Source organism: Diabrotica virgifera, chromosome 10, assembly GCF_917563875.1.
Source record: "Diabrotica virgifera virgifera chromosome 10, PGI_DIABVI_V3a".
Classification (NCBI taxonomy): Eukaryota; Metazoa; Arthropoda; class Insecta; order Coleoptera; family Chrysomelidae; genus Diabrotica; species Diabrotica virgifera.
This window is the reverse complement of record NC_065452.1, coordinates 32,046,724-32,063,018: the sequence shown is the minus strand read 5'-3', so window position 1 is coordinate 32,063,018 and position 16,295 is coordinate 32,046,724. Positions and strand designations below refer to the sequence as shown.

The following is a 16,295-nucleotide window of genomic DNA, read 5'->3' as shown; positions in this document are numbered from 1 at the left end:
AACAATATTTTTTAAAAATAAATACATCTTTAAACCATTTTGTGGATATATTTTATTTTACTTATCCATTATTGTTTTTATTTACTAACAATTCTCATAGAAGGGTGTATGTGGGCGTTACAATGAACTCAAAGACCTTTAGTTTTATTGTCTCGAGTGTAGTACTAGCAGAAATCCAATGTTTTCACCAGAACTAAGTCTCTCTAGTAATATCACGAGAGTTTTTGTATATTCGAGTACCTATGCATTTTAGAATTGATACATAGGGAACTAAGTGATGATAATTATCCGGTACAGGGTTTTTAACAAGATAAAGTTCTGCAGAACATTTTACATAAGAAGTTCACATGATGTATTAAATGAAAACATTAGAAAGTTAAACAGAACATTGAACATAATAACGCTAATTAACATACATTAAAAGTTGTATTTAGTAACTTCACCCGGTATATTGAAACTAAACAAAGGGAAGTCACACAGAACATTTAAGTGATATATAATATTGTCATGCGGCACGTTTTAATTATTACACGTGGCGTCACACAGTAAATTGACACAATATGAGAAAATTTAAACAGAACATTGAAATCGTCACGAAAAAAGGTTAGACGATCGTTTAAAAATTGTAAATAACGACGCCACACGTTATATTGGGGGGGAGGGGAACACGGAGAAGCCACACGGAACATTGAAAGTGTTACATAATATTGTCAAACGGTACATTCAAACTGTTACATAAACGCCACGCAGTTTATTAGCAGACAATATGGAACAATTAAAACAGAACATTAAAAGCTTTAATCAAAAGGGACGTCATACGAGGAAATCGCACGGAACATTGAGTGTTACATAAGATTGTCACACGGCACATTTAAACTGTTACATATAACGTCACACAGTTTAATGGCAGATAATATGGGAAAATTCAAACAGAACATTGGAATCGTTACGAAAAAATAACGTGGGAAAAGTACACAAGTGGAAATCACACAGAACATTCAGTGTTATGTAATATTGTAGTATGGTACACTTAAATTGTTACATTTGACGTCACACAGTTAATTAAGATGTAATGTGGGAAAAATTTTAAAAAAGCATTAAAACCGTTACGAAAAATGGTTACACGATCCTTTATTGAAAATAATGACGCCACATGTTATATTGGAGGGACACACGAAAAAGTCACACGGAACATTGACAGTGTTACATAATATTGTCATACGGTACATCAAAACTGATACATATAACGTCACAGTTTATTAGCGGAAAATACGGAGAAAATTCAAACAGAACATTAAAAACTTTAAGTTAATAGGGACGTCATACGACATATTGGAAGTAAACAAAGGGAAATCTCACGGAACATTGACAGTGTTACATAAGATTGTAACACGGTATATTAAAACTGTTACATATAACGCCACACAGTTTATTTGCAGACAATATGGGAAAATTCAAACGGAACATTGAAACACTGAAGTGGTTATGAAAGAATAACAAATAACAAGGAGAAAGTAAACAAGGGGAAGGCACACAGAACATTTAAAATGTTATATTATTATAATACTGTCACACAGTACATTTAAATTAGTACATGTGACGTCACACAATCAATTCACAGGCAATATGAAAAAATTTAAACGGAAGATTGTCATACGGCACATTTAAACTGTTACATATAAAGTCACACAGTTTAATGGCAGACAATATGGGAAAATTCAAACAGAACATTGAAATCGTTACGAAAAAATAACGTGGGAAAAGTACACAAGTGGAAATCACACAGAACATTCAAAGTGTTATGTAATATTGTAATATGGTACACTTAAATTGTTACATGTGACGTCACACAGTTAATTAAGATGTAATGTGGGAAAAATTTTAAAAAAGCATTAAAACCGTTGCGAAAAAAGGTTACACGATCCTTTAAAAGTTGAAAATAATGACGCCACATGTTATATTGGAGGGACACACGAAAAAGTCACACGGAACATTGACAGTGTTACATAATATTGTCATACGGTACATCAAAACTCATATACGTCACACAGTTTATTAGCAGACAATACGGAGAAAATTCAAACAGAACATTAAAACCTTTAAGTTAATAGGGACGTCATACGACATACTGAAAATAAACAAGGGGAAATCTCACGGAACATTGACAGTGTTACATAAGATTGTAACACGGTATATTAAAGCTGTTACATATAACGCCACACCGTTTATTTGCAGACAATATGGGAAAATTCAAACGGAACATTGAAACATTGAAGTGGTTATGAAAGAATAACAAATAACAAGGAGAAAGTAAACAAGGGGAAGGCACACAGAACATTTAAAATGTTATATTATTATAATACTGTCATACAGTACATTTAAATTAGTACATGTGACGTCACACAATCAATTGACAGGCAATATGAAAAAATTTAAACAGAAGATTGTCATACGGCACATTTAAACTGTTACATATAACGTCACACAGTTTATTGGCAGACAATATGGGAAAATTCAAACAGAACATTGAAATCGTTACGAAAAAATAACGTGGGAAAAGTACACAAGGGGAAGTCACACAGAACATTCAAAGTGTTATGTAATAATGTAATATGGTACATTTGAATTGTTACACGTGACGTCACACAGTTAATTAAGATGTAATATGGAAAAATTAAAAAAAAACATTGAAACCAAAAAAAGGTTACACGATCCTTTAAAAGTTGAAAATAATGACGCCACATGTTATATTGGAGGGAAACATGAAAAAGTCACACGGAACATTGACAATGTTACATAATATTGTCATACGGTACATCAAAACTGACACATATACCTAACGTCACACAGTTTACTAGCAGACAATACCGAGAAAATTCAAACAGAACATTAAAACCTTTAAGTTCATAGGGACGTCATACTACATATTGACAGTAAACAAGGGGAAATCTCACGGAACATTGACAGTGTTACATAAGAATGTCACACGGTATATTAAAGCTGTTACATATAACACCACACAGTTTATTTGCATACAATATGGGAAAATTCAAACAGAACATTGAAGTGGTTATGAAAGAATAACAAGGAGAAAGTAAACAAGGGAAAGGCACACATAACATTTAAAATGTTATATAATACTGTCATACAGTACATATTTAAATTAGTACATGTGACGTCACACAATCAATTGACAGGCAATATGAGAAAATTTAAACAGAACATTAAAATCGTTATCGAACATTGGAGGAAAACACGAAAAAGTCACACAGAACATTGACTGTGTTACAGAATATTGTCATACGGTACATTTAAACTGTTACATATAAGCACACACAGCACATATATGCCACACAGTTTATTAGCAGACAATATCGAACAATTCGAACAGAACATTAAATGTTTAAGTAAATAGAGACGTCACACTATATATTGAAAGTAAACACGATAAAATCTCACGGAACATTGACACAGTTAACATAAGATTGCCATACCGTACATTTACACTGTAGTATAAGAACGTCACACTATATTATTGGAAACATGAAACATTAAAAAAACATTGAAACAGTCGCCTAAGAACATAATACGGTACATTGTTAATAGGGATATCTCATGGCATATCAAATAAAACACGTTTCGCACGGAACATTGACAGTGTTATTTAAGATTGTCATACGGTACGTCCATTTAAATTGTTACTTACGAACATATCGATATCTATAAGAACGTTATACGGTACATTATGGTAAATGGGGGCGTCTCACGGTAGACTGAACAGTTATACAGAACATTGAAAGCATTACAAAAAGCGTATTACGATGCATACAAAGCAATATGAAACTCACATGAAATATATGTCTTAAATTATATATTGGAACGGGAAAATCACATATCAAGTGGCAACGTTCTTTTGACGTTTGCCTTGTCACTACGATAATTGGAGTAAGATAACAGAAATAGGGGTAATTTGCAATGTACGCTTGTTTGTATGCATCGTATCTGACTCACCCTAAACAACTTAATACACATGTTGTTATTCTATAAAATGAATGGCTAAATGAACAAATTTAATCGAAGTAAATGTCAATCATTCACAAAATGGCTTATTAATAGACTAAACAAACGTGGTTAACTAAAACTTTAAAATTTTGTAGCATTGCCTCAAACTGGCGGCTACTTTCTATTCTTATATAGCCAATAACTATATAATAAAGATCAGGTATCTGGGGGTGGGGGTGGTGGGGGCTGTCTGACAGCGGCAGAAGTGCTGCAGGCGGGAGTTGGTGGTGAATCACTTCTGTCGCGGCTATCCTGGTCTTCCAGAAACCGGTCCATGAAATCGGTGATTCCAGGATGGAGAACATATTTCTTCTTTTCCAGTCTTGTTCGGTTGGCGAATATGTCATGTCGTTCGGATTTTTTCCACAGGTAGTAAAACTGAACGAGTTCTCCGACTGATCGTGTGCGTACCTGGATAAATTTAACAATAATTAGTGAAAGATAAATTAATATATCTAATTAGAGCTAAGGTATAATCTAGTCTAAGGTATAATCAGCCCAAATAACAGGCAGGCTTCAGGGCAGGATATGGCATAAACGACCATTTTGCATACCATAAACATTTTAATTGAAAAATGCATCGAGTACAACACACCACTGGTTTTTGCATTTGTCGATTATGAGAAGGCTTTTGATTCTGTAGAGTTTGAAACAAAACTGGAAGCCCTAAAGCAAAGCCGAATAGACTACAGGTACACATCACTAATCAAAAACATCTATGAGAACACTACATCAAGTATGTATACGACTACACGAAGACACAGAAAAATTCAACTTAGGTTGAGGAGTAAGACAAGAAGACAACATTTCATGAAAATTGTTCACGGCAGCTCTAGAGTCACTATTTAAGAACACTCAATAGCAAGATATGGGCATTAATATAGATGGAGAAAGATTAAATCATCTGAGGTTTGCGGATGATGTTGTACTAATCTCAGATAACTTAATAGTCCAGAGTAATAAGGATTTTCTCGGGACACTCAAAGATCCAGGTAGCTGACTACTTTTTTAGTTATTGTAGACCTATAGGAAGAAAACCTACCTGTTTCCAGCCTAGAGATCGCGTCCGTTTTTTAATTATTAACAATTTAGTGCAAAAATCGCGATTTTTTCGATTTTTTGCACTCCATTCAAAAAGCAAAATAGTTGACATAAAATTACAAAATTCAGTTTTTTAGAACATTGAAAAACCTTCAAAACAGATGTGTAACCAGGATGATCCTAAGGGGGAGGTTACATCTACTTGAAGGTCTCTGGGTGTATCTCTACTTGAATAATAATGGTGTTTAGCGTATAGAGCACAAAGTACATCCAAAAGGGGGGGGGGGGTTATAACTCCCAAAACCACCCCCTGGTTACGCCTATGCTTCAAAATGCCGATTTTTGAAAGTTAAAAAGTTAATTTGTTGATACGCAAACTGCAAAGTAAGTGAAAATCGTTATTTGTTAATAACTTTTACTAAAACTACCTTAGAACTTTACTCTTTCACCCAAAGATGGGTATTGGCGTATTTAACAAACCTTCAAAATTTGAGACCGATCTATTAATTAGTTTAAGAGTTATTCTATTTGTTTATCCCAGAGACCTTTATTTTGTAATAAGATAAGACAGAAAATAATGAAGATAGGCAATTTTGAGTATGCCAAATGAAAGTAGAAGAGTGATAGTAACAAAATGTATTAAAAAAAGATAAAAAAATAATTAATATAGTCAAAAATCCTAATGCCAAATTTTTGAAATTTTGTAGTTTATAAACATTTAGAATAACTTTAAAAATGTCCGTAGAAACAATATTTTTATATATTCGAAAAGATAGTATTTTAACACGAATTTTCGAATAAAAAAATTTAGACTGGGTTCATTTGGGACAAAGTTAGCCATATGTTTTTTTTTTAATTCACAGCTAATTTGTTTATAATAATTAAGGAATCTCATTAATGCCATTTTAAAGAATGGGATTTGTATTTTTTCTTAAAAAATTTGCACAAACATTCTACCTTCACAGCACCCTCTACGACTTTTCAAAAATGTAGTTGAAACGATTACTTGGAACTTACAAATCCACCGAGTTAAAATATCGAAAAAGCAATTTCAAAGGAATACAATTTTCTATATTTCCGGATCAACTCAATGGATTTTGATCTTTGTTTTTTTAATTTGTATGTAATTTCTATGTACATTACAAATATGCAATTTGTTTATAAATTTATTAATTAATAAACAGTCTAATTTGTTTAAACAATTCTTGAAAAAATATTTTTTTACAAAAATCTATTTTTTTAATCATAGTATCATTCATGATCATAGAAAAAGTTAAAGTACACTTTAATAAATAAATGATTTTTATTAGGTAATTATTTATTGAAGATAATTTATTTATTAAAGTATACCTTAACTTTTTCTATGATTAATAACAATATTATGATTAAAACCATGGATTTTTGGGAAAAAATTGTTTTTTCAAAAATTGTTTAAACAAATTAGACTGTCTATTAATTAATAAATGTCTACACAAATTGCATACTTGTAATGTACAGAAAAATTACATACAAATTACAAAAAGAACGATCAAAATATATTCAGTAGATCCAGAGATATAGAAAATGATAGTAGTTTTAAGGTGCCTTTTTTAGTTTTTGAACTCGTGCATTTGTCGGCTCCCAGCTCCCCCTTCACTTACCACGACTAGTCACCAATTGAACTACATTTTTAAAATTCGTGTAAAATACCAGCTTTTCTAATATGTAAAATAATTTCTTCTACGGACAATATTTTTAAAGTTATTCTAAATGTTTATAAACTACAACATTTCACAAATTCGGCATTAGGATTTTTGACTATATTAGATAATTTTTTATCTTTTTTTAGTACATTTTGATAGCATCAGTTTTCTACTTTCATTTGGCATACGCAGAATTGCCTTATCTTCATTTATTTCTGTCTTATGTTATTCCAAAATAAAGGTCTTTGGGATAAACAATTGGAATAACTCTTAGGGCCGGTTGTTCGGACGCTAATCAAAAATGATCATTATCAAATATTTAATTACTGTCACAACTGTCAATGTCAACTTTAATTAGGTTGCTGAAAACATAATTATTGATTACAATTATGAAATTAGTTAATCAATTATGTTAATAATTTTGTTATGTTAATTGATTAACTAATCTCATAATTATAATCAATTACGTTTTCAAAAACCCAATCAAAGTTGACATTGATAGTTGTGACAGTAATTAAATATTCGATAGTGATCATTGTTGATTAGCGTTCGAACAACCGGCTCTAAATCTAATTAATGGATCGGATTAACTTTTTAACTTTCAAAAATTGCCATTTTGAAGGTTTTTTAATGTTCTAAAAAATTTAATTTTGTAATTTTATGTCAACTATTTAGCTTTTGAATGGCGTGCAAAATCGAAAAAATCGCGATTTTTGCACTAAATTGTTAATAATTAAAAAAACGGACGCGAACTCTAGGCAGGAAGCAGGTAGGTATTCTTCCTATAGGTCTATAATAACTAAGAAAGTAGTCAGTTACCTGGATCTTTGAGTGTCCCGAACATGGTCTATTTCTAGCTTATTACCCTGGAGTATAGACTTAGAGGATAAAGTCTCTATGATACATTCGCTTAAAGCTCTGTCTGGGAGAGCATGATTAAAAATAAACTTTGAGAAAACTAAACTTATGACAAATCTCGTAATGAGTGGAAACATAACTATTGACAATAATACCATACAACAAACAGACACTTACAAATATCTGGGACACGAGATCAAAATAAGCCGAGACAATCAAACACATTGAATACAGAGGCGGGTATGCCTGACATGGGCAGCATTTGGCAAACTAAACCATATTCTAAAAAGTTTAATTCCCATGTGTCTCAAGCGAAAGGTTTATAACCAATGTGTTTTGCCTGTACAAACTTTGGAGTAGAGACTTTAAGGCTGTTTTATCGGTGCACCAAAACCTAGGGACAGTGTTTTCTCTGTTATTTACCGACAGAATGTCTCGAAATTTGGAAACGTTATTCGAAATTATGTTGCCTTTAAAATGATGGTTTTACTTTTTTTTTATTTTTTTGAAAATTCTGTTAAAAAATTGGATTACAATGTTTTACGTTCTATTATAACCAAACTTTTTACTTCCATCACTTGAAAGAGTTTTTTTTCTGTAATCGTTGATTTTTTTTCACCTTTCTGTGTCCAGTAATAATCGAGAAAAGCGTGTTCCAACTTTGAAGAAAATTGCTAAAAAATACTGAAATCTAATAGTGATACGTGTTACTCATCATTGGCGCTTAGTTTCATCGTTATCGCCTGCGTGACGTCAAATCTCATGAACGTACGGTCAGTTCGCTTGAATCAGAATCCATTTCCAGTTATTCATTCTTGTATTTTCTTCATCAACTTGCTTAGTGTTTACAGTTTACAGTATTCTTAGTTATTTTGAAAACATTAAAGTTCTTTAGGTTACGGGTATTTTTAAGTAATATATTATTAGTTTAGTGGTATAAGTTACAAGTTCTTTAGTTTACGCGTATTTTTAAGTATTACATTAGTTTAGTGATATAAGTTGACAAGATAAGAAATGAGTCCCAGTAAAGGTCCTAATCCAAGGAAAAGGAGAGGAATTGCACTACAGTAAGTATTTATTATTTATATACGAGTATTTACAACCGTTTTTAAAAGCTTTTATTTAACTTGACTTATACAGTGCGGTGGAATAAGTGTTACCCCTCCCCTGTTAACTTGTTTATTTTAAGAATATAGGCAAAACGCTCGGAGAGGCCGATTTTTAAATAATCATAGTATATTATAGCATCAACGTTTCGAACTTTACGCAAATCATCTTCAGGTGACAGACATAACTTTGATTTTTTTGAATGGGAAAGTACATCATGTGACACCTCATTTAAAAGCTCTTTAAATACTGATTTAAAAAATGTATAATATACTAAGCATCAAAATTAACGCACCACCTTAAAAATGGGACAATTTTTACTAGGCTAATATGAGTTTTCTCTAACAAATAAATAACTTCTTGAGATCATATTCAAGCTATAACTGCGAAATTGGTTATTTGTTTGTGACAACAAATTGTAATTTTTTCATAATAATATGTTTATGTTATTTTAAATTTATTATAAATAAACACCATGATGTTTTTTGGAGTCACGTTTCACAGATTTTTATTCAATACTATATTTAGTTAAGATAATGGAGAATAATGCATTTTGTTGTCATTAAACTACTTGTCCGCCGGCGCCACTGAGTAAAGATCGAATTTTAGATCGCACTCCCTACTTCAAATAATTTTCAAGTAGGAGTCACGTGGGTCTGACGTAAGCAGTGTAGGAAAGTAAGTGATGAGCCCATTTCAAATTGCAGTGTGCTTCAACTGATAAAACAGCCTTAACACTGACGCAAAAATCCGCGAATAAACTCAGAGTTACTCAACGAGCCATAGGAGGTGCAATGCTGAACGTGAAACTTCAAGATCACATAACAAACCAACAAATCAGGCAAAGATCAGGGGTTCAAGACGTCATCGAAAGAGCTACGACGCGTAAGTGGAACTGGATAGGGCACTTAGCTAGAACACAAATGGACGGTGGACAAGAGGGCCATATAAAAAGAGTAGCGGGAAGCTCGCTACAAACGGCCCAGTGTAGAGAACACTGGAAAGAACTGAAGGAGGCCTATGTCCAGCAGTGGACGCGATTGGCCGATTAATGATGATGATGATAATCTAGTCTAGTGTGGGAATGCCCAGAAGAACTCGATAGATTGGCGGAAAATATCAATGCCCACCGGAAAAGCCTAGTTCCGAACACTGTAGCTCAAGGTACTGCAGAAAACCGGCTCAGAATCACAACAGGCTTCACTATTGGATATACGCCAGACATGGGATACCTGCGCACAATGGGGCTGTCTGTAATCCTACTATAAGCAAATACTCCAAGGTAATAAGCTAGAAATAGACCATGTTCGGGACACACAAAGATCCAGGTAGCTGACTACTTTTTTAGTTATTGTAGACCTATAGGAACAAAACCTACCTGTTTCCTGCCTAGAGTTCGCGTCCGTTTTTTAGTGCAAAAATCGCGATATTTTCGATTTTTTGCACCCCTCAAAAGCTAAATAGTTGACATAAAATTACAAACTTTCATTTTTTAGAACATTAAAAAACCTTCAAAACGCCGATTTTTGAAAGTTAATTTGTTGCTACGCAAACTGCAAAATAAGTGAAAATCGTTATTTGTTAATAACTTTTACTAAAACTACCTTAGAACTTTAGTGTTTCACCCAAAGTTGGGTATTGGGGTACTTTTGCAACCTTTAAACCCTCAAAATTTGAGACCGATCCATTTAGTTTAAGAGTTATTCTAATTGTTTATCCCAGAGACCTTTATTTTGCAATAACATAACACAGAAAATAATGAAGATAGGGCAATTCTGCGTATGCCAAATGAAAGTAGAAAACTGATGCTATCAAACTGTACTAAAAAACATAAAAAATTATCTAATATAGTCAAAAATCCTAATGCCAACTTTGTGAAATTTTGTAGTTTATAAACATTTAGAATAACTTTAAAAATATTGTGCGTAGAAAAAATCATTTTACATATTAGAAAAGCTGGTATTTTACACAAATTTTTAAAAATGCAGTTCAATTGGTGACTAGTCGTGGTAAGTGAAGGGGGAGCTGAAAGCCGACAAATGCATGAGTTCAAAAACTAAAAAAGGCAACTTAAAACTACTATATCTATATCTCGGGATCTACTGAATATAATTTGATCATTATTTTTTTAATTTGTATGTAATTTTTCTGTACATTACAAATATGCAATTTGTCTACACATTTATTAATTAAGAAACAATCTAATTTGTTTAAACAATTTTTGATGATACTATCGTTATTAATCATATAAAAAGTTAAGGTATACTTTAATACTTTAATTAACTATGGGGTACGGCAAACATAGAGATATTGGAACGCTTCCAGTCGAAGGTACTACGGACCATAACAAATGCACCTTGGTTTATACCTAACAGAGAAATCAGAGACGATCTTCAAGTAGCCACAGTAAAGGAGACAGTGAGTGAATACAGCAGCTGCTATTTGGTAAAATTAGAAAACCACCCTAATAATCTTGCACTAAACCTGCTGGATAATAGTGAGCAGACTCGGAGACTGAGGAGGCACAAACCACTGGAGCTACCACATAGGTTCTAAGCAGCAGTGAAGTGAAGTGTCGTGCAGTGCAGTGCAGTGAACTACTTACCCTTTCAGGGCACAGTTCAATAATTTAAGAAGCTAGCGGAGTCTTTGTTATCAGTGGATAACAAATCCAAATTTATAATTACACCCCTTTGAACAAACAACTAACATGCTTATAATTTTTTTATTTATTGATTGCATGTAGTGAATAACCTATAAAAAAAATACTTTAATAAATAAATTATCTTCAAGAAATAATTATCTAATAAAAATCATTTATTTATTAAAGTGTACTTTAACTTTTTCTATGATCATTAATGATACTATGATTATAAAAATAGATTTTTGTAAAAAAAATATTTTTTTCAAGAATTGTTTAAACAAATTAGCCTGTTTATTAATTAATAAATTTATAAACAAATTGCATATTTGTAATGTACGTAAAAATTACATACAAATTAAAAAAAGAAAGATCAAAATCCATTGAATTGATCCGAAAATACAGAAAATTATATTCGTTTGAAATTGCTTTTTCGGTATTTTAACTCAGTGGATTTGTAGGTTCCCCCTAGTAATCGTTTGAACTACATTTTTGAAAAATCGTAGAGGGTGCTGTGAAGGTAGAATGTTTGTGCAAATTTTTTAAGAAAAAATACAAATCCCATTCTTTAAAATGGCATTAATGAGATTCCTTAATTATTATAAACAAATTAGCTGAGAATAAAAAAAACATATGGCTGACTTTGTCCCAAATGAACCCAGGTTAAATTTTTTTATTTGAGAATTCGTGTTAAAATACTATCTTTTCGAATATACAGTGTGTCTGCGGAACTTGGAACCATATGGGAAACTTTTTTAATATCAATTTTACGAAAAAAGTTATTCTTCATGAAGTGCTCTGCATAGTCTAAAACCTAAGATGCAATCATCAGGTATCAAATTTTATCAATAATATACGAGGTATGTCCAAAAATATGAATTTCGCTCAAGAGTAAAGTGCCTTTATATTTCACAATATCGAAAATTGTTATCAAGAAAAGTTGTTTGTAATTAAAAATTATGTTATAATATGCATTTACACTCTTCTAATAGAAAAAAAAAATTGAAAATTTTCCTCAAATTACGGATACTCAACATCATTTTTATTTAAGATAACTCCGTTATTATTAATTTTGCGAAAAAAAGTTATTCTTTATAGAAATTTCTGAATAGTCAAAAAACTAAGATGCAATCATAAGATATCAATTTTTTTCAATTCTATACAAGGTATGTCTAAAATATGAATTTTGCTCAAAAGTAAAATACCTTTATAGTTCACAATATTACAACTAGAAGGATGCTATTCCATATTGAAACATAGTTTTTAATTTAGAACAACTTTTTATAATAACAAATTTCAATATTGTGAAAAATAAAGGTACTTTACTCTTCAGCGAAATTCATATTTTTTGACATACCTCGTATAAAATTGGCAAAATTTAATATCTTATCATTTTATCTTGGTTACTAGACTATGCAAAACTTTTTATAAAGAATAACTTTTTTTCGTAAAATTAATAATAACGGAGCTATCATAAATAAAAATGATGTTGGGTGTCCGTGATTTGAGGAAAATTTTCATTTTTTTTTTTTTCAATTAGAAGAGTGCAAATGGAGATTATAACATAATTTTTAATTACAAACAACTTTTCTTAATGACAATTTTCGAAAAATAATTTGTGAAAAATAAAGGCACTTTACTCTTGAGCCAAATTCATATTTTTTGACATACCTCGTATACCGTTGATAAAATTTGATATCTGATGATTGCGTCTTAGGTTTTAGACTATTCAGAGCATTTTATAAAGAATCACTTTTTTTCGTAAAATTGATATTAAAAAAGTTTCCCATGTGGTTCCAAGCTACGCAGACACACTATATAAATAGATTGTTTCTACGGACAACATTTTTAAAGTTATTCTAAATGTTTATAGACTACAAAATTTCAAAAATTTGGCATTAGGATTTTTGACTATATTAATTATTTTTTTTTATCTTTTTTTAATACATTTTGATAATATCACTCTTCTACTTTCATTTGGCGTACTCAGAATTGCCCTATCTTCATTATTTTCTGTCTTATCTTATTGCAAAATAAAGGTCTCTGGGATAAACAAATAGAATAACTCTTAAACTAATTGATGGATCGGTCTCAAATTTTAAAGGTTTGTTAAGTACGCCAATGCCCAACTTTGGGTGAAACACTAAAGTTCTAAGGAAGTTTTAGTAAAAGTTATTAACAAATAACGATTTTCACTCATTTTGCAGTTTGCGTAGCAACAAATTAACTCTTTAACTTTCAAAAATCGGCATTTTGGTTTTTAATGTTCTAAAAAATTAAATTTTGTAATTTTATGTCAACTATTTAGCTTTTGAATGGGTTGCAAAAAATCGAAAAAATCGTGAGTTTTGCACTAAATTGTTAATAATTAAAAAACGGACGGGAACTCTAGGCAGGAAACAGGTAGGTTTTCTTCCTATAGGTCTACAATAACTAAAAAAGTAGTCAGCTACCTGGATCTTTGAGTATCCTGAAAAAATCCTTATTACTCTGGACTAAAAAGATCAGGAGTAGCCGACGTTATCGAAAGAATTATAACACCAAAATGGAACTGCAGACGATAATAAATGTAAATTAATGTTGTTCTGAAGCTATTTTCTTGTGGCATTTTTACAATTTTAACTATTTAGAATGGGAAATAAGCCACAATATTATTAAAAAATGATTTTTATTAACGTTTCGACGCCCAAATCGGGTGCCGTTGTCAAAATACAAAATACTATTAATATAAACAAAAATGTTGTTGCTTAGTAAAAAAAAATTCTTCTAATAATTTATTTAATTTGACTCATTTATATCGGCAATTCAGATACATATGATACATTTTAAAGTAAAAGACTTTAAAATGATATTGCCAATATTTACGAGTTGCGTTCCTGGGACGACTTTACTGAAAGATAGTTCATTCGATTACATGAAATCAACCCCAACTCAAGAATATCCGTCACAAAAAAAAATCATAGCATGTGATCTGTCTTTAAAAAGACAACCACATGCAACGGTGACATTAAAATTCTCGCGTTAGAGATCTCATAGTAAATCACGAGGGAAAAATTAAAAAAAAAAATAAAAAAAAAAAAAAATTCCTCGGTGGAATGCAGTAGGATGTGGATACCCATACTGAAAGAGGAAGTCAATAGAAAGAAAATACCACAATTAGTAAGTCAATAGTCGAGTTAGTACATATTTTATATTTTAGTATTACTTATATACCCATGTATTATTGATATTATTTATAATTTAAACAAAATTATAGTAAAGTCAGAATTTGGTATTAATTTTGAGAGTAAATTAAATGTAAGACCAAATACTTACGATGTCGGGATAGTATCACGAGGTTTTTCCTGGTTTTCCCTCGTGATTTACTATGAGATCTCTAACGCGAGAATTTTAATGTCACCGTTGCATGTGGTTGTCTTTTTAAAGACAGATCACATGCTATGATTTTTTTTTGTGACGGATATTCTTGAGTTGGGGTTGATTTCATGTAATCGAATGAACTATCTTTCAGTAAAGTCGTCCCAGGAACGCAACTCGTAAATATTGGCAATATCATTTTAAAGTCTTTTACTTTAAAATGTATCATATGTATCTGAATTGCCGATATAAATGAGTCAAATTAAATAAATCATTAGAAGAATTTTTTTTACTAAGCAACAACATTTTTGTTTATATTAATAGTATTTTGTATTTTGACAACGGCACCCGATTTGGGCGTCGAAACGTTAATAAAAATCATTTTTTAATAATATTGTGGCTTATTTCCCATTCTAAATAGTTAAAAATGTAAATTAGAAATAAAGAAACGCAACAAGCTACGATTGGAAAGCTTAAGACTAAACACAAAAAAGTGAAAACACGTTACAGCAAAGAAGAAAAGCCAATGCAACATTACGAAACAAAAAAAAGGAAATTTTATGTAGATCAGTTGAAAGATATAGAAGACAACTATAAAAATAATCTAATTAGAAATTTATATCAAGGCATTAAACATCAAAAAGGGAATATAAACCGCAGCCTACTTATTATAAAGACAAAGAAGGAAAAATGATAATTGATGAACAAGAAATATTAAAACGATGGATACAACATTTGATAAATCGTTAAACGGGAGGAGTATACGAATATGAAGGAAGGAAGGACATGAAGGAAGGACATTTAATGGAAATGAAGATATAGACCACGAGAATGAAGAATACACAGATTTAACACTGAATACACAAAACTACTGTACGAAAGATCTAGCCGTTCCTAAATGAGGTTGAAATCATATTAAGAATCTAAAAAACAAGAAGTGTCCTAGAAGTGATTCTAAAACAGCGGGAATGTTAAACTATGGAAGAACGCAGCTAACAGAAAAAACACACAAACTACAAAAAAACATTCGGGAAAAAAGCTATCAATAGAATCGAAATAAGTAGCACTATGCCCTTTTTATCTATAAAATCAATTTAGCAAAAAGTCTTAACAATAACATAGAAGAATACCAGTGTGGCTTTAGAAAAGGCTAGTACTATAGACAATATCTTTAACTGAAATACAAGCTGAGAGTCATACATTTTAAACAAGCATAGATTTTAAACAAGCTTTTTATAGAATAAAAAGGAAATATAGTGAAGGGCAAAATTATGCAATAAATTTTTTCGAGAATGCGAAATTTTGGAAAGAAATCCCTAAATAGGTCGATTTTTATTTTTAAATCATGATTTTTTGGCATATATATCATAATAGTGACGTAATCCATCTGGACATTATGACTTAATGGATAATTTTTTTAAATGAGAATAGTCGTGTGATATGTTCATTGAGATGTGTTCATTTGAAAGGTTATTAAATTCTCTTTTCAGTAATATAAACATTACCATAATAATTTATACAGGGTGGCCAAAAAATTAATTTTTATA

The 16,295-nt window shown here is 31.1% G+C and overlaps 1 protein-coding gene across 6 annotated transcripts in view; it reads right to left on the bottom strand.

The window, feature by feature from the left end:
* Nucleotides 1-28: 28 nt before the first annotated feature.
* Nucleotides 29-16,295, bottom strand: part of LOC126878586 (mesoderm induction early response protein 1-like) — a 246,634-nt gene continuing 230,367 nt past the window's right edge. For all 6 annotated transcript variants that reach the window (XM_050641393.1, XM_050641387.1, XM_050641388.1 and 3 more), the window contains one exon: nt 29-4,473. In XM_050641393.1, the coding sequence (XP_050497350.1) occupies nt 4,219-4,473 (255 nt within the window). In that variant the 3' untranslated portion in view covers nt 29-4,218. The remainder of the gene's footprint in view (nt 4,474-16,295) is intronic.